The 22,398-nt window shown below is 53.8% G+C and overlaps 1 protein-coding gene across 1 annotated transcript in view; it reads right to left on the bottom strand.

Annotated features, from left to right (window-relative positions):
- The window catches only part of FXR2 (FMR1 autosomal homolog 2), a 28,017-nt gene that overhangs the window by 1,548 nt on the left and 4,071 nt on the right, over nucleotides 1–22,398 (bottom strand). Inside the window, exons 2-14 of the mRNA XM_078851013.1 lie at nucleotides 9,655–9,707; nucleotides 6,370–6,463; nucleotides 6,207–6,278; nucleotides 4,366–4,514; nucleotides 3,795–3,888; nucleotides 3,359–3,475; nucleotides 2,898–3,068; nucleotides 2,729–2,807; nucleotides 2,096–2,205; nucleotides 1,923–2,009; nucleotides 1,197–1,410; nucleotides 800–979; nucleotides 96–296 (exon numbers count right to left, since the gene is read on the bottom strand). Of these exons, the coding sequence (XP_078707139.1) occupies nucleotides 96–296; nucleotides 800–979; nucleotides 1,197–1,410; nucleotides 1,923–2,009; nucleotides 2,096–2,205; nucleotides 2,729–2,807; nucleotides 2,898–3,068; nucleotides 3,359–3,475; nucleotides 3,795–3,888; nucleotides 4,366–4,514; nucleotides 6,207–6,278; nucleotides 6,370–6,463; nucleotides 9,655–9,707 (1,621 nt within the window). The remainder of the gene's footprint in view (nucleotides 1–95; nucleotides 297–799; nucleotides 980–1,196; nucleotides 1,411–1,922; nucleotides 2,010–2,095; nucleotides 2,206–2,728; nucleotides 2,808–2,897; nucleotides 3,069–3,358; nucleotides 3,476–3,794; nucleotides 3,889–4,365; nucleotides 4,515–6,206; nucleotides 6,279–6,369; nucleotides 6,464–9,654; nucleotides 9,708–22,398) is intronic.

Below are 22,398 nucleotides of genomic sequence, written 5' to 3'. Positions count from 1 at the left end.
GAGACGGGGATGAACCCAGGCGTCCCGGGCTCCCCGCGCCGCCCCCCCACCCCGGGGAGAGAACCCAGGCGTCCTGGCTCCCCGCCCCCGCTCACCCACGCCGTTCTCGTTGACGGACATGCTGTCGGACTCGGCCGCGCCGTCCATCACGGTGGCGTCGTCGTCCGTGCGGCGGCGGCGGGAACGGCGGCGGCGGCTGCTGACGGGCTGCGACTCGCTGGCGTCGGTGTCGGCCGTCTGGTCGGTCTCCGTGTTGTCCAGCAGGCTGTAGGGGTTGCTGTCCGGGTCCTTGAGCACTGCGGGGAGAGAGGACTTCAGCACCGAGCGGGCACAGAGAACCCAGGAGTCCGGGATCCCAGCCCCACCCCCCTTCATTCTGAGTCAGGATGCTGGAACATGGCATCTGTTTATATGCCACAGATGCAGCCACCTCTGGGGAGGGGCGCAGCAGCTGGTTACACAGGGACCCCTCGCCCGGCCCTGAGATGCAGCCCCCTCTGGGGCAAGGCGCAGCAGCTGGTTACACAGGGACCCCTCGCCCGGCCCTGAGATGCAGCCCCCTCTGGGGCAAGGCGCAGCAGCTGGTTACACAGGGACCCCTCGCCCGGCCCTGAGATGCAGCCTCCTCTGGGGCAAGGCGCAGCAGCTGGTTACACAGGGACCCCTCGCCCGGCCCTGAGATGCAGCCCCCTCTGGGGCAAGGCGCAGCAGCTGGTTACACAGGGACCCCTCGCCTGGCCCTGAGATGCAGCCACCTCTGGGGCGGGGCACAGCCGCTCTAACAGCCACAGCCAGTCACCTGAACTGATGGAGGAGCTGTTGTACTTGCTGCCTCCTGCCCCTCGGGGTGCCGGGTTGGGACCCCGCCCTCGCCCCACTCCCGGGCGCCTCCGGCTGTCCTCGGGGCGCAGGTCTCGCTCGCCGTCATCTCTCTTCTCCGACTCGGTCTCCGAGGCGTTGGACAGGTCGGAGTTCGTACCTGGCAGGACAGAGCGGGGGGAGGACGCGTGAGCTGCTGTTGTTGGGGACAGTCCCCACTATGGGGGGGGATCCCCAAAGCTTTAGGAGGGGCAGGACACACAAGCGCTGTACAGTCTTGCTGAAATGCAGCCACCTCTGGGGTATGGCCCATCCAGCAACCCACCCCCGCCGCGAAGAAGGGGAGATTTTGGCCAAGGCGCCGGGGGGCAGGTTACCGTAGCCGGAGTTGGGCCCCCGGCGCCCGCGGCCTCGCCCTCCGTAGCTGCCCCCGTACGTCCGCGTGCCGTGGAGGGAGGAGGAGGTGCTGTCGTCCGTGGCGTAGCCGCCCCGCTCCTTGTCGGCCCGGCTGGAGAGGGGGCGGAAGCCCATGCCGATCTGCCGCAGCTGCTCGTCGATCTGCAGCCGCTCCAGACGCAGCTGCTCCACCTCCTGGGGACGGGGCAAGAAGGGGAACCAATCAGCTGTAGCGTCCATGCAGGGCTGGCGGGGGAACCAGTTAGTGACGGCACTGCAAGCGAGGGGGCCAATTAACAACTGCACCCATGCAGCCTTGGGGCAGGGGACCAATTAATGGCTGCACCTATAAAGGGCTGGGGGGGGGGGCGGGTTGACACACCAATTAGTGACTGCACTGCAAGGGGGAACCAATTAGTGATGGCACCCATGCAGCTGCAAGGCAGGGGACCAATTGATGGCTGCACATATAAAGGGCTGGCGGGGGGAACCAAGTAGTGACTGCACCGCAAGGGGGAATGAATTAGCAAATGCACCCATGCAAAGAAGCCAGGGACCAGATTGACGGTCACACACGCGCGACACCCACATCGACCCCGCTCGCAACACGCGCCCCAATACGGGGGTCCCTGGCCGATTCTCAGGCGGGTGCCCTCCCCGTGGAGCGACCCGGTTCCTCGGCCCGTTCTCGGCAGCGCCGGATTTACCTGCAGGTAAGCGAGGTGATATTCCAGGAGCGCCTGCGCATTGCTGATATTCTCCCGCGTCCCGACGAAGATGAAGGGGACCATTCCCTAGGCGAGAGGAGACCCGATCACGGCACGGCCGTCCCCCCCACGCCGCCGCCGGCCACCCCCCACTCCAATCCGCCCCCGCTTACCTCCTCTCGGGGGTTTTTCTTGTCGTTGTCCCCTTCCACCCGCACCCGCACGACCCCCGACTTGTCCACGATCTCTTGGATCACTTTGCCGTTCTTCCCGATCACTTTGCCTGGCGGGGTGAGCGGAGAGGTGAGCCCCACAGAGCAACAGGGTCCCGCACTTTGACCTGAGCTAACCACCTCCCAGGGTGACACACACCCACAAGAGCCCCCCACTCCCCGGTGGAAGGGATTTTCCCAGACCCCCGACTTCCGAGCGACCTGTTTAACGACAGACCCAGAGAACGTCAGTTTTAGTATGTACACAACTCCCCCCGGGTGCTCCGCCCACCGGTGTGACACCAGGTTTTCGTTCGAGCCTTTATGGGATGTTGTGTTGGTGACCGCAGGGGGGGCCCCCGGACTCCAACGGACATCGGGTGCCCTCCACCGGTTGGGGCACACATGGTCACTCTCACTCGGAGCCCACTTCCCTCTGAGGCGCCCGCTCCAACGCAGTGCAGAGGTGGGGCCGTGGTTATGTGTCCGGGTCCCCATCACGAGGAAAGTCACCCCTGTTCTCCGGGGGATGCCCCAGGAACGCCGGGCCCCCGGAGGGTCACGACAGAGCACGGTCGCACTCGTGACACCTACCGACCAGGTTTCTCGGGACTTGAACCGAGTCTTCAGAGAACTCCAGGTAGCTCCGGGCCTGCTTGCACGCCTCGGGAGTCTGTGGGGAGGAGACAACGGTCAAGTCAGTGTCCTGGAGCTGGGGGGAGAACCCAGGAGTCCTGGCTCCCAGCCCCCGCCCGACCCTCACCTCCCCGTAGATGCGGAAGGTGCAGGTCTCCTCGTCCAGCTCGATGGCGGTGACGCCTGGCACCTTCCTGGCCTGCTGGATGTTGGCGCCGTGGGTGCCGATGGCCAGCCCCATCAGGTCTTCGCGGACGGTGAACTCCTCCTGGAACGCCGAGGCCAGCTGCTTACTCGTCTGGGGAGAGAAAGAGCGCTGGGACGCAGAGCGGGGAGTCAACGGAGCAGCCGGGGGGAGCGCCGACCCCTGGCTCCGGTGTCCCGTGACTCCCCCCCGCCCCCATGGAGTCAGGTCAGGTGACCGGCCGGGCAATCCAACCCAGTGTCAACGGGGAAGCCCTAGGCGGGCCCTGTACAGCCACCTATTCCCCACCCCCAGCGCCCGCCCGGGTGGGGAGAAAGCCAGAGGCCCGCTGGCCCACGGCGCCCACCCCCCAGCGTGTGAGGGCCGCCGCCCGGGTTCCTCACCTCTAGGTGCTTGTTGGCTTCCTCGTTCCGCGACATCAGCATGAGCTTGGTGCGGATGCTACGCAGATGCATGTCGCCCAGCAGCGACGCCCGCTTTACCGTGGATTCGTTCGTCGACTGGGAAGGGGGCGGAAGACGGGCGGGGTCAGAGATCGGGCAGACTGCCCCCCGCCGCCCTCCAGAACTACCGGGACAGCAGGAATCTCGGGCGGCTAGCCAGCCCTGATTACAGGAGCCGCAGTGACTAGGCGAGACCTGCCCAAATGGTCGCAGCAGGACCGAGGAGAACCCCTCCCCCCAACCGGGGGTCCCTGGCGTGGGCAAGACAAACCATCCGGGCCGCTGGAAAGAGGATCCTCGAAACCAACCCCGCTGCGGCCGATCTCCGACGAGCCCCCACCCCCCTCACCCCGCTATCCCCCGATGCCTCGCTCACCAGGATGAAGAGCTCGCTGTTGGCGACGCTCAGGAAGATGCAGTTTGCCCCCACCGCCTTCTTGAATTCTTTATGCACGTTTTCGTTGGAGCACCTGAGCGGAGAGGGGACGGGTGAGCGGAACGGGGACCGGGGGCAGCGGGACACCCCCCAAAATGATCTGTCCAGTCTGTGGCAAAGCCGGGAATAGAACCCAGACCGCCAGGGTCCAGAACTGGATTAGGGGACTGGTTCTAAGAAAGTAGCGGGCGCCCTGGATTGCCAGATGGGAGACCTGGCTCCCAGCTGCTGCGTCGGGGGCAGATCGGTAGGGGGTGTGGAACGTGCCTCCTCCCAGAGCCCAGTATAGCTTATTCCCGGGCATAACTGCAGTAGAATAATGCCGGTCTATTTCCCCACCCAGACAAGCCCCAAGTTAGAGGGGCCTCTGGGCTGCTCTACCTCACGCTAGAGACTGGGCAGACCACAGCCCCGGTCGCTGGCTCCTTCCCCGTGGAGGAAAAGCCAAGCTAGCAGCTTTTCTGTTGTCCAAGGCCCCGTAGCTGCCCCCCAGGATCCCCGTCTCACTCACGCTTCCTTGAGGTCCTCCGGCACAGCGATGGTGTATTTGAAGAAGCTAGACTTGGTGGCCACTTTGTTGGGGTTGACGGGCCGGAGCCGCTCCAGCGTGACGATTTCGTTGTACGTGGCGTCGCACGCTGCGTATTCGATGACGTAAAACTGAGGAGGGAGAGATCGGGTGAGAGCCAGAAATTTGGGGTGGGGAGGAGAGAGCTGACCGCACGTACCAAGATGGGCCGAGCCATTCCGATGCAGCCAGGGGGTTGTGGGGGAACTACGCTCAGCGCTTCGTTTTCAGATGGAATTAGCCTGTGGACCTCACTGCCACTGGCTAGGATGGAGGCAAGCACTTAGCAAGAGTCACGGAGGGACTGGATAAGAATTAGACCAGTGACCACTAAGGGATTAAAAAACCCCACCCGATTCAGATCCATCGGAATTAGAGGTCAGGAAGGGGGCCGTTTTTAGGCTCCAGTCACCCCTGCTGGGTTCTGACTCCTGCTCGGACATCAGAGTAGGTTACGAAGATCTAGTTGGTTGCACCAAGGATTGTGGGTCTCCTAGAGCAGGGGTTCTCAACTGGGGGGTACACGTACCCCTGGGGGGTACGCAGAGGTTTTCCAGGGGTTACGTCAACTCATCTAGAGATTTGCCTAGTTTTACAACAGGCATTAGCCAAGTCAGCACAAACTAAACTTTCATACAGACCGACTTGGTTATACTGCTTTTATAGACTATGCTGGGGTGGGCAAACTTTTTGGTCTGAGGGCCACATCTGGGAATAGAAATTGTATGGCAGGCCATGAATGCTCACAAAATTGGGATTGGGGTGCAAGAGGGGGTGAGGGCTCTGGTTGGGGGTGCAGGCTCTGGGGTGCAGGAGGGTGCTCCGGGCTGGGACCGAGGGATTCAGGGGGCAAGAGGGGGATCAGGGCTGGGACAGGGGGTTGTCGTGCAGACTCTGGCTGGGGGTGCAGACTCTGGGGTGGGGCTGGGGATGAGGGGTTTGGGGTGCAGGAGGGTGCTCCGGACTGGGATCGAGGGGTTTGGAGGGTGGGAGGGGGATCAGGGCTAGGGCAGGGGGGTGAGGGCTCTGGTTGGATGTACAGGCTCTGGGGTGGGGCTGGGGCTGAGAGCTTTGGGGTGCAGGAGGGTGCTCCAGGCTGGGACCAAGGGGTTTGGAGGGCAGGAGGGGAATCAGGGCTGGGGCAGGGGGTTGGGGCACAGGGAGAGGCTCAGGGGTGCAGGCTCCAGGAGGCGCTTACCTCAAGTGGCTCCCACAAGTAGCAGCCATATCCCCACTGTGGCTCCTACGTGGAGTCATGGCCAGGCAGCTCTGCACGCTGCCCCATCCGCAGGTGCCGCCCCTGCAAATCCCATTGGCCACAGTTCCCGGACAGTGGGAGCTGCGGGGGCGGTGCTTGGGGCAGGGGCAGCATCCAGAGCAGAACCCCCTGGCTGCCCCTACACGTAGGAACGGGAGCGGGGACCAGTGTCGCTGCTTCTGGGAGCTGTGTGGAGCGGCCCCTGACCCTGCTCCCCAGCTGGAGCGCCAGAGGGCTGGCTTAAAATGGCGGGTGGGCCAGATCCGGTCCGCTGGCCGTAGTTTGCCCACCCCTGCCCTAGAGGGACGAGGGAGCCTTCACGGATCTTCACGCTGGAGGGCACCGCTGTGCTCATCTAATCTCTACTTCCTGCATAAGCCAGGCCTGCCCCTTCTGGTTGAACCAGATCCGATCTTAATTAGAACCTCGCCCCTGACACCAATTCCCACAAAACGCCGGGAGCTGGCACAAAGGATTCTGGGATAGATGCCAGTGATCGGGGGGGTGGTAATCCTCAGAAACTTACATCTCCTTTCATCATCCGGACCCTCGCCAGCCACCAGCCGCATGGCTCGTGCTCATTGGCTCGGGAATAAACCTAGAGAGACGGGTATAGGTCAGCGGGGAAACCAGTGAGGATAGCGGGCTCATGGTGGCACCCCTCCCCACCCAAAAAGCACCCCTCCTACCTCCACTTCATCCCCTTCTGTAATCTCTTTATTGTAGTCTGCGGGCGGGGGGAGCCGTACGTCGCCGAAGGGGATCTGCCGCTCCGGCTGCCAGCTGTTAGGAGACATAAGATCGAGATTGGATTCGCCTGCAGGTGGCACCGCAGGTTGGGAATAGGACGGGACACACAGCAAGACGGGTGTGCGTTCCTGATCACGGTGAAGAGACAGCACGAGGCCCCGGGGCACCCACACAGCCGGAGACAGTCCCTGCCTTGGAGAGTTTGCCATCTATGTAGACAAAGAAAGGATTGTTCCCCCTTCTGGAAAGCGGGGAGAAGACCCCAGAGTCTATGACCGTGATGGAAACGAACTCATCTCCCCAGGTGCCAGTCCAGTGCTTTATAAACCGGCCTTTCCACCCTCATCCCGGCAATTCTGGGATTGCCGTCTACATAAATCTTAAGCTCTTTTCGATTTATGTTCGTACAGCAGGTCCCAGCCTGCGAATCTGAGACGCGACCGCAATAGGACAACCGCCACACGGCCACTAGATGGATTTTGCACACTGAACACAGGGTGGGGATAAACTTTCCGTTCCACTAAACCCAGCTTAACTTTCCGCTGCTTCGGTTCTCCGCTTAAAGAGGGATTTTCGCCTCACTGTTTGTTTTAATGATTAATTTATGCCCAGGGCTTTTTGTGACTCAGTCAGCATCTTTCGGATGGAGAGGAAGCAGACACATTGAACGCCACCATGTATCTTAGGCACAAGACATTTCAGCTTCTCGCTAGTCTGACCCCGTGTCCTCAGGGCTGGTGCCGTCTACCTTCATTTGTAACCCCCCAGCTAGGAACTGTTCCCACCTGGGGTTCCAGCATCTACACTGTCCCAGTGTCATTCCAAAACGCAGCCGCTTTGTCCGTGGTACAGCATGACTGTCCACCAAACTTGATTGCCCGCAGGACAAAAAGTCAGTGTGCGGGATATTTTTGGTGGACTCCCAGCCCGAGGTTGCATCTGCACTTCCAAGCAATAGGGCTTGAACCCCAGGGCCCGGCTTGACTCAGGTTGGGGCCCCCGGTCAGCGCAATGCGTGTGTGTATTTGGGATTGGGAATCCAGAGGCCTGCAGACGTGAACAGCTGTTGGGAGGCGGGGAAGCTACAGCTGTCTCGGCAGGGAAATTTCACCTGCTCAGCAACGCTGCTAGAAACCCCATATGGGGGCACCGCAGCCAAGCGAGGTATTTGAGGATTGGAGTGACCTCTACGTTCAGTGGATCTACGCGGCTCATTCCCCCCTGCCCCCAGCTTAGACAGAATCGCAGCCAAGAAGCAGAGGGAGCCAGCGTGCAGCTCTAGGAACCTGCGACAGTGCCGTAATCTCACCATCTAGGTGTGAGCAGGTTACTTACACTGGGATTTGCATGGTTAATTACACCACCGAGCCTAACTATGGACAGCCGAGCTATCGCGGAGTGAGTCTCCCGAAGCACCGGCCGCCGCTCTAGCTGGCAGTCCTCCAGCATTACTAATTTTCCCTGGTTGATCCGAAATAGAGCCCCAGAGCGAACACGATGCCCCGAAATCAGCTAGGCACGCGCAGAAACTGAAGGGAAACCCTGCACCCGCCCAATCCAGGGCAGCTAGGTTCAATCCAACCGGCAGCGCTTTGAAGCTTTAAAAGGTGGAAAGGTCGCTTGCCTGGGATCAGCTGCTGAAAGAGAGAAATCCACCGCTCAGAAGCAGCGGCGGGACTGGAGCCTTTTACTTGTACATCGGCTGAGAGGCGCAGCCGGGGCCTGGAACTGCGTTTAAAGCTGTTTGTTTGTGGCGTAAGTTGATGTAAACCCCATTTAGCCTGCTACCGGTTCAGAAACATTTCAGGTCCCTGGCTAAAGAACCACACGCCAGGCAAACTAGACAGAAACGGAACAAACGGACTGTTTAAACACCAACCACCCCTGCACAGTTTGGGGTGGAGAACATTCGTTGCTTCCTGACCTACCCCATGGCTGTTAAATGCCACCGTCCACCCCAGAGGTGGCCGCATCTCAGTGCTGGGTGAGGGGTCCCTGTCTGAACAGACGGCACATCCCAGAGGTGGCTGCTTCTGCGGGTTGGCCTGTCTGCCATGCCATCTGTATTCTCAGCTACCTACCAAGCTGCGTTTAAGGGCTCTGATATGCCTGCACGAAGAGGGCAGGGTTTTAAAAATCGGGCCTTCTGCCTTTTCTTTCCCACCAGGCACCGAGGTTTGCAAACAAGACGCTGCTTCCTCCCACTCGCTGCCGCCGGCCGGCCGGTTGGAAGGAGAAACATTTAACAGGGCAGCCACCGGCAGCGGCGCCGAGCCCAACGCGGCCCTGAGATCTCCGGCCTAGCATCGATCCACATAATCCTGCCATGTGGGAGAGTGACAGCTGCCAATCTAGAGGCATTCCCGGGGGCGGGCGGCTGGCTTATTCAGAGTGAGTCAGTTTCATTCGCATGCCACAAAGAACAGCAGGAACTAAATTTGGAAAAGCGGCAGCCCGCTAGTTATGCTGGGCCTCAAGGCCTGTGTCAGATACCTTGAGTGCAGCAGCTTTATTTAGGGCTCTGAAGCAGGGACTGTGGCATTCCAGCATTTCTACCCTGATCTCTCTCTGCATCGGCTCCAGCAGGGCTGCATGACGTGCCCACCGGCCCTACAGTCGCACGCCAACGACCCTCCTGCCACGGAACGACGTAGGATTGAAATTTACAATCCGTTCGCTTGCACCACGGCCTTGGAACCGAAAGCAACAGCTTGCCCCGTAAGCGGCGCACCGAAGTCAAGTGCACACCGGTCCCGCTAACGATCTTAATAGATGATTTGATACCTCCAGCCTGCCGTTTAGGGGAAGTGGCAGCAGGGTCTGGTGGGCTAGGAGTCAGACACCCCGGACCATAGCCCCAACTCTGGAAGGCGCATGGGGGTCTAATGGGTAGCCACGGGAAGGGACTGGGGAGGCCAGAACGCCTGGGTTCTATCCCCGGGTCCGCCACCGACTCAGCTGTGTGGCCTAGCCATTTTAAGAAGTTAGCAGCCACTGAAAGCAGCTGACAAAGGCCATGATTTTTTCAGAGGAGATGCAGAGTTAGGTAGGATTGGGAGCTGCGAACATAATGGCCTCTGTTTGAAAACGTCCACCTGAAGGGTCTCTCAGATTTCACCCCTACGGGAGCAATTAGGCCAGACTCGCCCAGCCGCCCAAGCTCAGAACAAGGACAAACAGAGGCTAGGCCAAGGACCGCACAGGGGCGTCCGGCGGATACTTACTTGTTCTCGAAGGATATCGTGACCGAGTCTTCGTGCACATCTTTCACGAAACCCTGCGGAGGGAGAACAGAAGAAAGCGTGAGAGATCCTGAGGACAGTAGATTCTGCCTGACAGCAAACCCAGATATTAACATCGGGTTAACGACTTCGTTATGCTGGGAACCAAGCCCGCTCCATTGACTTTGATGCTAATGGGATTCGGATATTGGCCATGGGAAGGCTTTCTCGGAAGAAAGGGACCCAGCTGCGGGCAGGTTTGCGAGGCTGCAGCCCCAGAAAGTACCGAGGTCCAGCCCTGCAAACCTGCCTGCGTCCAGGGACTACACTGGAGGGAAAGGTCTGCGGGCCAGGTGGGGAGGCTGTGAGCAGGGCAGTGGCAGGGATTGGTGGATAATTGCAACTTTCTCCTGGCAACCAAGGGGTTGCTAATAAGCAGAATCTGCTGTATCTTCAGCCAGCCACACACCACCCACGTGCAGAATTAAGATCGCAGCACTGCAACCGTGTGTCCAGAGCCCTGGTTCCTGGAGTCAAGTGATTTTAGCAGCATCTAGGATTTTATTTTTTAAAAAAAATTACGTTTCTAGCTCTCACGGTTGTGAAGAAACACCCGAAAACGTGACCTGAGTGTAACAGACACAGCTAGCTCTGAGAAGGGTGAACTGCCCCAGGGATAACTGACTCAGCAAGGCTGCCTGAGTCTGCAGAGAGCCTGAACCAATCCCTCTCAGCAAGGGGAACTGTCCCATGTATTTCAATGGGGTATCAATTCCAAACCCTGCAGCACTGGGCCCCCACAACCATAGCCAACCCCATTCCAGCAGAGGGCTCTGTGTGGTGTTGAGGGGGGAGGCGCAGCAGACCTGCTGCTCCATCCATGCAGACACTCCAGCTGCAGGGGTCCCCCAGATCTCTAGGGGGCATATGGGGGACCTATGCTGCTATCCCTTTCACCCCCTTGGACAAACCATGTGTGTCTTGTGCCTCGGTTTCCCCATATATAAAACGGGTACGACAACCCTGACATCCCTTGTAAAGAGCTTTGAGGTCTAGTAAGGAAAAGCGCCATCTAAGAGCTAGATGGTATCAATCCAGCACTCCACTTATAACCATCCCCCTCCCCACAAACAGTGTTTAGGGTTTTAGATTACCATACGTAGCTTTTCCCCTCTCCCCGCTTGACGCATCCTCACAGGGCACCCTGCTTTTCAGGAAGTGCTGGGCAAGATTTGGTGGATGCGCTGGACTTCCTGCAGAATCAGGCCTCCCTCGCCCCCAAATCTCCTAGTCTCTTGAAAGTTTTGGCTGGAATCTCTAGGATGTGTTGTCAGGGTTGGGCTTGAAACCGGGGTCTGCCACTGACACTGTACGTGCCTTCAGTTCCTCATTTAAGAGCTTTTTAGTCTATTTCGATCGTTAGCTCTTCTGGGGCAGAGACTGTCTTTCATGGCAGCTGTGGAGTGCCCAGCCTAGTTGGGGGGCAGCCCACCCAGATCTCAGCCAGGAGGCCCGCCCAGCCCAATGGGGGGCAGCCCCCTCAGATCTCAGTCAGGAGGCCCACCCAGCACCTGGCACTACTCCTGATATGGGCTGGAGACCTGTACAAAACCCAGCACCACCAAGGGGCCTTGAGCCCTATTGTACAAACAGACGAAGTTGTCATCTGACAACGAAGAGCAAAATCAGAACTCTGAGGGGCCCGATTCTCAGTCCTTTTCTACCCACTAGCCACACAGCTGCCCTTAACACAGGAGACAAGTGGGGCATGGCCTGGAGCACCACAAGGGGTCCAACGCATATACTGCACCCAAGTCCTGAGCTATTTGATCGTAGTCCCGGCCATCAGCATCAACCAGGAGACTCTGTGAGGAGCGGTGGGGGTGGGGGGCAGGCAATCCTGTTCCGCATTTGGAGTCCGAGGCCAGGGACAGGAATGCCTCGCCAACCGGTGACGGGATGAACAGGTGCTGTCCCCGCACCACTGCCGGTCCCAGCCAACAGCTGCCTGTTTGTCACTAGTATGCGGTGAAGCCCCAAGACCCATCTGCTGCAGAAGCAGGGACGCACTCAGTCTAAAATAAGGCCCCTTTTGAGCAGCAAGGAGGAAACGGACCGTGGGGCAAGGCCAGTTCCCCAGTGGATTGGTTCAGATCCAAGACCATAGACTACTTTCAGAGTAACAGCCGTATTAGTCTGTATTCGCAAAAAGAAAAGGAGGACTTGTGGCACCTTAGAGACCAACCAATTTATCTGAGCATAAGCTTTCGTGAGCTACAGCTCACTTCATCGGGTGCATAGACTACTGTGTCCCTAAAACGCCTCGCACTTGGGCGTCTCTACGTGCTACCAGAATAAACAGCTCTTCCTTGTCTCCAATAAAACCCTCTGGGGGAAAAAGAAAAAATCATACAATCGATCCAGTCCAACATAGGGCTGCCTTTTTGGATCGGGATGTCCCTCCTGGCCTTAAAACCTCTAAGTTCTTGGCCTTACTAATTTCATGTGGCAGCGAGTTCCACAAGCTAATCACACGCTGTGTGGAAAAAAAAAAAAATTCCTTTGCTCATTTTTGTGTTTGCCACCGTTCCGTTTGGTGTCCCCTGGCCATGGTTTTGAGACACAGGGAAGAGAGAAACTCCCACTCTACCTTCTCTTTCCCAGTCATTACTTTACAGACTTGTGTTCTCTTAACAAATCCCTTTTCTCAGGTAACAATCCCACAACAAACTGATTGCCATTTTCAGGGGTGGGAAGGAATCTTCCCCCAGGTTAGACTGACAGGGACCCTGGGGGGCTTTCACCTTCCTCTTCAGCTTGGGGGGCAGGTTGCTTGCTAGGATCATCTGGGTACATCTCACCTAATTAATTCCCTGCCTTGGGCACTGGTGTCAACTCCATCAGCTCCTGTTCTCTGCCTCTGGCACACAACAGGGTAACCTCCTGAGGGCTGTAACGCTTTAGTCTAATCCAGGCCGTCGGCTCAATACAGGGTGACGGCGGGGTTCGGTGGCCAGCGATTGACAGGAACGGCTAATGAGCCATTCCGGCTTTCATCTCTCTTCACATGAGAGGTTACCCAGGCTATTAATCATTTTCATGGCCCTTCTCTGAACTCCCTCTAACTCTGCCACCTCCTTTTTAAGGTCATCTCCAGATAAGGCACCACCGTTGATTTCCAGAAAGGCATTACAATATATTCTGTGTTCCGTAGGACGGGGCCCTCATCCCAGTTGGGTCGCTAAACACTGCCAACAAATTTTTTATATTTTTTATAGGGACTACAAAATCCAGAGCCAATTCCCTTTTCCTGCTGTTTTAACACCTTCTGGACACACTCATTCGGCATCTGATACCAGGAATGCCTCATTTGCACTGGTGAACAGGGGCTTAGAGAGACGCTCCCCCATACTCACCACCACCTCAGCCAGAAGCTAATTCTGCAAACGGGCTCATGATTAAGGCTCTGGATTGAGACTCCGGTCTGACTCAGATTCCCAGCTCTGACTCTGGGAAAGCCACTTAACTGTCCGTGCCCCGGTTTCCCCACCCACAAAATGAAGATCATATTTCCCTCCCTTCCAGAGGATAAAGCTATCTCTTCCCAGGAGGTGCTCAGTATTATGGGATGGGAGTGATAATATATAAACAGAAACAAATGACAGCACCAAAGTTAAGTTCAGAGCGTTTAAAGCCAGAAAAGACCATTAGATCACCTAGCATGACATTATATCGGAAGCAGTTCAGTTTCACCCAGTCATCCTGAGTCCAGTAACTTGTGCCAGGCTAAAACATATCTTTAGCCGAAACAGTCCTGATTGGAAGCCATCAAGACACGGAGAATTCCTCAGGAGATCAGAGGTTTTTACATATAGGGAAGGGAGGCACAGAGAAATGAAGCCACGGCCCAAAGTTACAGGGAGCGAGATTGGAATCTCAGCCCCATAGCTCGCTTTCCTCTCGTTGTTTCTGAATACAGAGCCCCACACGTGACAGGTTTCACGCCAGGTGCTTTTCTGACTCGCTGGTCTTTAAGGGGGATTCACCACTGGGAACGGTAAAACATGATCTGCGAGACAGAAGTTTCGAGACTCATGCAGAAGATGCCAACTGTCGAAAACAAAAGCAGCTCAACGCTCCTCTAAGTGCTAGAAAACAATCTGTGAATCAACCAACGCAGGAACTCCGGCACTAATTCTGAACAGGGCATCAGACAATCCTGACTTCAGAGTTCAAACATCAAAGATCAGGGAAGCAGGACTTGAGCAAGAACAATTATTTCCCTGGACAAGTTACTACAGAGGCCGATATTACCCTAGGTACCTCTAAGATATCTGTATTAGAGATGGGATCTTTCCAGGTGAAACTATTTGCTATCAAGATGTCAACACTCGCTTCCAATCAGCGCACAATGCCAGCTTCCAAACCACCTGTTAAATTTCAAAGGCACACCTTCATGCTTTCTCCCATGCTGCCCCTCATGCTTGGGAGGAGCTCTCCGTACACCCCCGCAAAAAAAACCTAACATAACCTCCTTCACACCCCTCCTTAAACTCAATATTGTTTCCTTGTACTCCCTTGTCTGACTGGATCCATCTGTTGTCTCATCATACAGACTGTAAACCAGGGGCAGGCAAACTATGACCCGTGGGCTAGATCCAGCCCGCCAGCCGTTTTAAGCCGGGCCTCGAGCTTGCCCCGCTCTGGCACTCCAGCTGGGGAGCAGGGTTGGGAGCCGCTCCATGTGGCTCCCAGAAGCAGCGGCATGGTCCCCCCTCCTGCTCCTTCATGTTGGGGCAGCCAGAGGCCTCTGCTCTGCATGCTGCCCCACAGCTCCCATTGGCTGGGAACTGCGGCCAATGGGAGCTGCAGGGGCAGCGCCTGCAGACAGGGCAGTGCAGGGCTGCAGCTCCACGTTGGAGCCGGAGGGGGGACATGGCAGCGCTTACCTCAAGTGGCTCCTGGAAGCAGCGGCCCGGAGCCTGCACCCCTGAGCCTCTCCTCGTGCCCTAACCCTGATCCCCCTCCGAATCCCTCGGTCCCAGCCCGGAGCAACCCCCTACACCCTAAACTCCCCAGCCCCCCCCCCCCCGAGCCCACACCCCCAACCAGAGCCTTCACCCCCTCCTGCACCCCGACCCCAATTTTGTGAGCATTCATGGCCCGCCATACAACTTCTGTTCCCTGCTGTATACAATTTGGGGCAGGGACTCTGTTCTGAGAGAGCTGTAGAGGAGATATCCCTTGATTTCAGGAAGGTTTTTTGACACCGTCTCACATGGCATCCTCAAAAGCAAACTAGGGCAGCGTGGTCTAAATGAAGGTGCACAACCAACTGAAAGACTGTACCCAAAGAGCAGTTATCAATGGTTCGCTGCCAAACTTGGGAAGAGGGGGCATCTAGCGCCGAGTCACTTACGATCAGATACTTTCATGAATGTCTTGGATAACAGAGTGGAGAGGGTGCTTATAAAATTTGCGGACGATGCTAAGTTGGGAGGGGGTTCGCTTTGCAAATCTTGATCTAACCAGAGGAACTGATCACCCCCTGCCCCCTTCCGCCCCCCCCCCAGCACCACCACACATTTACCCCCCCAATCCACAGATGGTAATTAAATCCTCTAGGAGTAACAGTTCTATATTTGTCTCAAGCAGGTCCCCTTTAAATGCAGTTGTGCCTGAGGGTATATATGTAGCTAGTGTCATTCCCAAGTTAGTCAACTGACTGGCAAACGGCGTCTCATTTATCATTCATTCAGCATGAAGCAAATCAGCTCCCCCTCATACCAAAGTGGCACATTTTATCTCCACTTTCCACTCGGAGCCCACACACACCCCCCTTCTGAACACACTGCTGGGGTCTAAAATAAACAGCGTGTCTCGGCCTTTTGCATGCGGCGACCCTATGCCGAGACAGGAGAGAGTTTCGGGATCGTCCATGAAAGTTTCAGGAGCTTCCTGTCTCTAGCTAGCTACGGAGAACTGGAACACTGTCGTGCTAGCCTCCCACATCCTTCTCGCGGTGACCAAAACCCCCAGTTTGAGAGCCCATTAAATAAACTAAGCTAAGGTTTCAAGCCACTGGCTCTATTAACCAGACAAGTTTCAAACCCTGCAAGATCAGGGTCACTCAGTGAGACCAAGAGTGGAACACTGCATTCAGTTCTTGCATCCACCTTTTTTAAAATAAAGGTTGAACCCTGGAGATGGTGCAGCAAAGAACCACACAAATTATCCCAAACCTGGAAAACAAGCGAGAGACTTAAGAAGACTAGAGAAGATCAAACAGGTGATTTGATCATGGTGTTTAGTATCTGATATTTTCTCCATGTGGGTACTTAGGCTAAAGGGCTTTGTAACCTAGCACGGAAAGGCAGAACAAGAACCAACGGCCGGAAACTAAGGCCAAACAAAGTCAAGTTAAAAATAAGGCACAAACTCTTAACAGTGAGCGCGATTAACCCTGGAACAAAGTCCCAGGCGGTGGATTCTCCGCCTCCTGAGGCCTTCATATCAAGAACGGATGGCTGTCTTTCGGGAAGAGATGCTTTAATCCACCACAAATTATTGGCCTCAATACAGGAGTCCCCAGATGAAATACAGGAAGTCAGACTCTCTCTAGTGGTCCCTTCTAGCCACAAAGATTTGTTGTGCTGCTCACAATCTAGGACTGTGAGGAGACATCAGGGGAAATTATGGACCAAAGGGAAGGAGGGCAAACTAGCACTTTGTGCTTCAAGCCCGATAGTCGCCACCAGTCTAGTCGCCGTCAGCATTAGATCAATCCCCTCTGGTCTTAATCTTTCTCTTAGTCTGTCCTCCTACGCAACATACACCTGAGAATTTCAGCCAGTGATTCCTACATCGATCCCAACACATTTGTGACTGAACTAAGAACATCTCTTTTAGAAAGATATTCCATCTCGTAAGAACGGCCATACTGGGGTCAGACCAATGGTCCATCTAGCCCACTAACCTGTCTTCTGGCAGGGAACAGACAGGGCCAGATGCTTCAGAGGGAGTGAACAGAACTGGGGCATTTTCGAGTGATCCATCCCTTGTTGTCCGGTCCCAGCTTCTGGCAACTGGACATTTTAGGAGCATGGTGTTGCATCCCTGACCATCTTGGCTAACAGTCCTTGATGGACCTTTCCTCCATGAACCTATCTAGTTCTTTTTTGAACCCAGTTATACGTCAATTTAAAAATTCCAAGAGATGGACAAATCCACCACAAAAACAGAAACGTCGTGCTGGAAGGGACCTCAACAAGTTATCAAGTCCAGTGTCTTTTAACCTTTTTGATACTGGCTTGCTGCCTTCCTAAACTGGGTCAGCGAGATCTCAGGGACCAGCGACGGTCCACAGACCGGTCACTGAGAAACACTGCACCGAGGCAGGATTAAGTATACCCACCTCCGGCCCATGTATGCCATGCCCCTTGTGAAGCTGCTCCAATGGGTAATGACCGTGATGGGCTAAAAACCTGCCCCCTGTTCCCAGTCTAGCTTCAGCTTCCAGCCATCAGATCTGATTCCACTTTAGTCTGTTGGATTGAAGAGCCTTCTGCGCTCAGAGATCTTCCAGTCATCTCAGGCACCATACAGAAGGAGGGATTTTCATAGTTTAACAGAGTTGAAGGCCAGGCAGGGGCGTTAAACCCAAGCTCAGGCTGTATGATCTAACGCAGGCCACGGAAACCCACCCGCATACCACTACCTTGAGCCCAATTTTGCTTAACCGAAGCATTTCAGTCCTCGGGAGACTAAACTGTGCACCACAGTGAGAGAACAGGAGAGGCCAAAGGGCCACCGGTGCCCATGGCCCCTGCTATGGCAGCAAAACGATTGGGTGATATACATACCCAGTTGACCCCAGAAGGCGAACCCCCCCACACCCCAAAAAAAATCCCTGCCAATCTGATCGGACCCTAAATGCGGAAATCAGTGTGACCCTGAGCAAAGGAGCAAAACACACCAGCCAAGCCACTAGAAAGGACTTTCTGTACCACCTCTGAGCACTGGTCCACCCCATCCAGCATCCTGTCTCCAGTTGTGGCCAATCTCTGATGCTTCAGAGGAAGGCCAAAAAAACCCAACCCTGAATATGTCTAGCCAATTGTGCTATGGGGAAAACAATTCCTTCCTGACCCCGGAGGCAACATGCTGAAAACATGAAGCATGACACTTGATTACAGCGTTCTTACTGCAGAGTTGCAAGCGTTATGAGCATGCCGAAGCAACGCGGGCAAACCTGTACCTAGCAGGGATGACGACAAGGTGGTAGCTTTGCGTATCTAAATGGCAAGAGGCCCTAAGAGTGATCCAGTTTGTATTTGGTGCAGTGGAACAGGGGGAAGTGCACCGAGAGATCACAAACGGAATATGAGTCAACAGCATGACGCGGTTGAAAGAAAAGGTTATCATCATTCTGGGGGGGTCTTAATGGGAGTGTCGCTCGTAAGACACGGGAGGTAGCTATCCCACTCTACTTGGCATTGGGGGGGCCGCAGCAGCAGTGCTGTGTCCATTTGTGTGTGCCCACACTTTAGGAAACGTGTGGATAAACTGGAGAGAGTCCAGAGGAGAGCACCCAAAATGATCAAGGATTTAGAAAATTTGACCTATGCTCAGGTTAAAAAAAAACCAGGCACGTTTAAGTCTTGAGAAAAGACGACTGGGGAGGGTGGGGGATGTGAATACCTGATAAAAGTCTTCAAATATGTTCTACAAAGGATGGGGACCAATTGTTCTCCATGTCCACTGAAGGCAGGACAAGAAGCAACGGGCTTAATCTGCAGCAAGGGAGGGTTAGGGTAGATACAAGGAAAACTAACTCCAAGAGCAGTTAAATGTCAAATGAGGCTAATCAAACAAGACCATCTAGTGCTTTTCATCACTAGAGGTCAAAGGGCTTTACAGAGGAGGCATCCAAATCATTGCCCCCAATTTACAGATGGGGAAACCGAGGCATGGAGCAGTGAAATGACTTAATCAAGGTCACCCAGCAGGCCCGTGGCCAAGCCAGGAATAGGATTCGGATCTCTCGATGCCCAGTCTGAGGCTCTATCTAAAAGGCCACCAAACTTCCCCGAGGGGGCCGGATTTTGGTGGAATAAGCGAGTGATGACAGGTTGCTATTACTTAAACCAAAAGGGGACTTGGGCAGTGAAGTATAGGAAGGGGAAATAACCTCTGAAATCTTCTTAACTCTCACTCGCAAAACTCCAGAGAACCTTCACTTTAAACGCGAACGAAAGTCGGATGGGAATCAGAGACCCTCCACTCATGAAAGGCAGAAGGAAGGCAGAAGCAGCAAGGCTAACAAAAGCAGGCAGGTCAGTTGAAAAAAGCCTTTCTTCCCCCTTTCTAAGCAGAGAATTAGCCCATGAAGAATTTTTTACACCTTTGATCTGCAGACCCGCGGATGCCAGACACCGGTTCGTGTTCGACTGTTCTCCCGTGGGGCAAGAGAGGTCTAAAATTAGCCCTGTGGCAAAGTGGAGACAATACCACACACCCCTTTGGCCCAGATCAGGTTACTGCAACATCCCATAGCTCTCGCTTTTTCCGAACGTGCGGTACTATTTACAGATATCCAATTCTCGTCTTTGCTTCGCTGTTTCATAAGGACGGCACCGATCCTCAAATTCCTACAACCAGGGACCCGCTCAAAGTGTTGCCAGATGTCACTAAGAAAAAGTTACTTTCTTACTGAGATCATTGACAACACGTGGTGGTGCTTAACATAATCCCAGTTTCAGAGAGGCAACTTTGCCCCTTAAAAGCACCTAAGTTAATAAAAATCAAGAGCAGGTGCAGATTCTTGTAGCAACTCATGGCTGATGAGAAAGTACTAGAAGGAGATAAAACAGGCAAGTCTGCTCTGAAAAAAATCCCAACACAATTGATTCTTAGCTCCCAGGGACAAAATATGATCAAAGATTAAAAACAGCTGGGTCGATGATGTTTTGAAATTTATGGAGGGTTCGATGCGAAATCTACCTTTTTTAAGACAGTGTAAGAAAGCTAAAGACAGTCTAAGAAAGCACCTAAAAGTTACTCCTTTTGCACAATACACACCTAAAAGCAAAGAAGGCATTGCGAATTATAGTGGTTTCCAACCATTTTTCATTTGTCGACCCCTAAACAATTTCAAATGGAGGCGCGGAACCCCCTGGATATGTAAGACAGTCTGCAGACCTCCGGGGATATTATTTGGATATTATTTGGATATTATTACAGCAGCATTTAGTAAGATCAGGGCTTCGCTGTGCTAGGAGCAATACATACATGCAATGCAGGAAGAAACAGTCCTGCCCCAAAGACCACCTCATCTAAATTGGCAAGGCAAACAAAGGGTGGGAGAAAAGGATGCTCCTCTCAAAGGGACAAATGAAGCACAGCGATGGAATGACTTGCCAAGAGAGAAAGCTGGGTAGGTGACGTGAGAGAAGGTACGGGTTTCTACAACAGGACAATCCTCAAATTCTTCCAACATAGGAAAGAAACACATCACAAGAGCTAAAATTACTGACATCTTGTTCTAATTTAATGGAAAGCTTAGATCCAAATATCTGGGGCTGCAAGAAAACATGACAAACATTTGTTGAAACTAAAGCAAACTTCAACTCAAACTCTATTTAAAGCTTCGACACAACAGCAAAATGCTAACCTAGGAGAGAATCTGTTAACAAAACAGATTAGGATCAACCATGAAACTGACCAACCTAGACAAGCCCCTCTCCAAGTTACTCAATTATGAAACCCTGACCTGCAGCATTAACCAGACTGGGGACATTCTGTCTTTTCCTTGCAACTGTTCAGACATGAAATCGACTGAGATTCGCAATCAAAGTGACATAGGGTTTGGGCCAAAATGATGGGTGATTTCAGGCACTTCAATTCTTGATGTCCCCGATTTTCATATGACGGACAGTCATTCTTCTAAAAGAAATGTTGAAAAAAGTTGGAAAGGGTACAGAGAAGAGTTACAAAAACGATCAGAGGACTGGAAAATATGCCTTATATTGAGAAATTTAAAGACCTCAGTCTGTTCAACTTATCAAAAAGATCAAGAGATGACATGATTACAGTGAACAAGTACCTTCAAGGGGAGAAAATACTGGCTACTAAAACACCCATTTAGAGGACTAATCTTATTCTATTCCTACCCTCACAAGGAGGCTAAATATATGAAAAGCTGTGAAGTGGTCAAGTGCTGTGGGAATAAGGCCATAAACATGAAATATGTGAAATAGATTGTAAAGTCATTGTGATGTTAACACAATCTAGGTCTGTCACTAGGGGCCAAAAATCAAGATGTTTTTCAAAATATTTTGCTTCAAGCTGCTAACCTCATACTAACTCAACTTTTTTTGTTAATGTTTTAATTTTGGAGCAAAAAAAGGAAAGGAAATATTGATGGGTGGAGTCAATTGCACCCGGTATTCTCCCAGCATTACACTTTCTAAAGCATTCATTGCTTCAAAATCTGAATACAGGAAAGAGCAACAGTCCTAACAGGGTTCATAATCCAGTGCCCTACGACCTGTTCGAAAAGAGCTGCGGCTTTAGACAACCTTTCATTTCTAACCCTGTTGGACTTCCTGGTGGTCATCTTTTGGCAAATTTACTGTCGAGATGGGTCAAAAAGGAGTAAACGCCGTTTCACGTCACGTCCAAGCTGAGGAGTTTGGGGCTATGAACCGAGGTTGGGCTTGTAATTAAAACACTGGACTGGGGGACAGAGCACTGGAGACCTGGGTTCTATTCCTGGATCTGGGGCTGACGGGCTGGGTGAGCTTAGGCAAGTCACTTGCCCTATCTGGGCCTCAGTTTCCCCATCTTTAAAATAGGGATGATGCTGACACCTCTTCTGTAAAGCGCTTTGACCGATGAAAAGCCTGATATATTAAAACATTAATACTAGTCAGACTCAGCTCCCCATGTGTAAAACAGGGAAAATATCACTCCCCTATCTAGTTTATTGAGACTGTAAGCTCTTCAGGACAAAAATTGTCTTGATGTGTACGTAGGGTGCGTAGCAAAATGGGGTCCCAATCTCGGTTTAATAACCCTGATTAAATCATATTATGCCATGCCTGCAATCTCAGTGGAACGATATCAGACAAGGATAACCACCATGGCTTTGGGAAGAGCGACCGGACAGGTCATTACAGCCATAGCAGCATGAATGAGAGCATCAGGGGAACACACATGACGGCACTGGGACTCCGTGCCAGCTGTCACCATGACAGTCTCACAGCAAGAGACTGGCTCAGGAGCAAATGGGGAAAACTTTAGCCGGTGGAACCCACTGCCACATGATATTGCTGAACCCAAGAGTTACCGAAAAAAGGATTGGACATTTATACAGACAACATGCACATCCATAAGAACAGCAGCAAAGATGCAGGGTTTGTAAGACAACCTCTACTGGCGGTTATCTGGGGGCAAGTTATTCTAAGGTGGCAGGGTTTCTTCCACCTGCCTCTAAAAGCAGCTGATACTAGTCACTGTCAGAGACTGGAGATTGGGCTAGATATCAGCTGTGCTAGGCATACACATAATAAGAGACAGTGCGTGCTCTGAACAGACAAGACAAAGGAAGAAATAGCCCCATTTTACAGATGCCCAGAGATTACAGTGATACGCTCAAGATCTTACAGAAAGCGTGTGGCACAGGCAGGAACTGAAACTGGCTCTCCAGAGTCCCAGCTTTTGCCACAAGACCATCTTCACCAGCTA

Source organism: Lepidochelys kempii, chromosome 28 (assembly GCF_965140285.1).
Source record: "Lepidochelys kempii isolate rLepKem1 chromosome 28, rLepKem1.hap1, whole genome shotgun sequence".
Taxonomy (NCBI): Eukaryota; Metazoa; Chordata; order Testudines; family Cheloniidae; genus Lepidochelys; species Lepidochelys kempii.
Note: the sequence above shows the minus strand (reverse complement) of the source record. Positions and strands in the feature narration are given on the sequence as shown.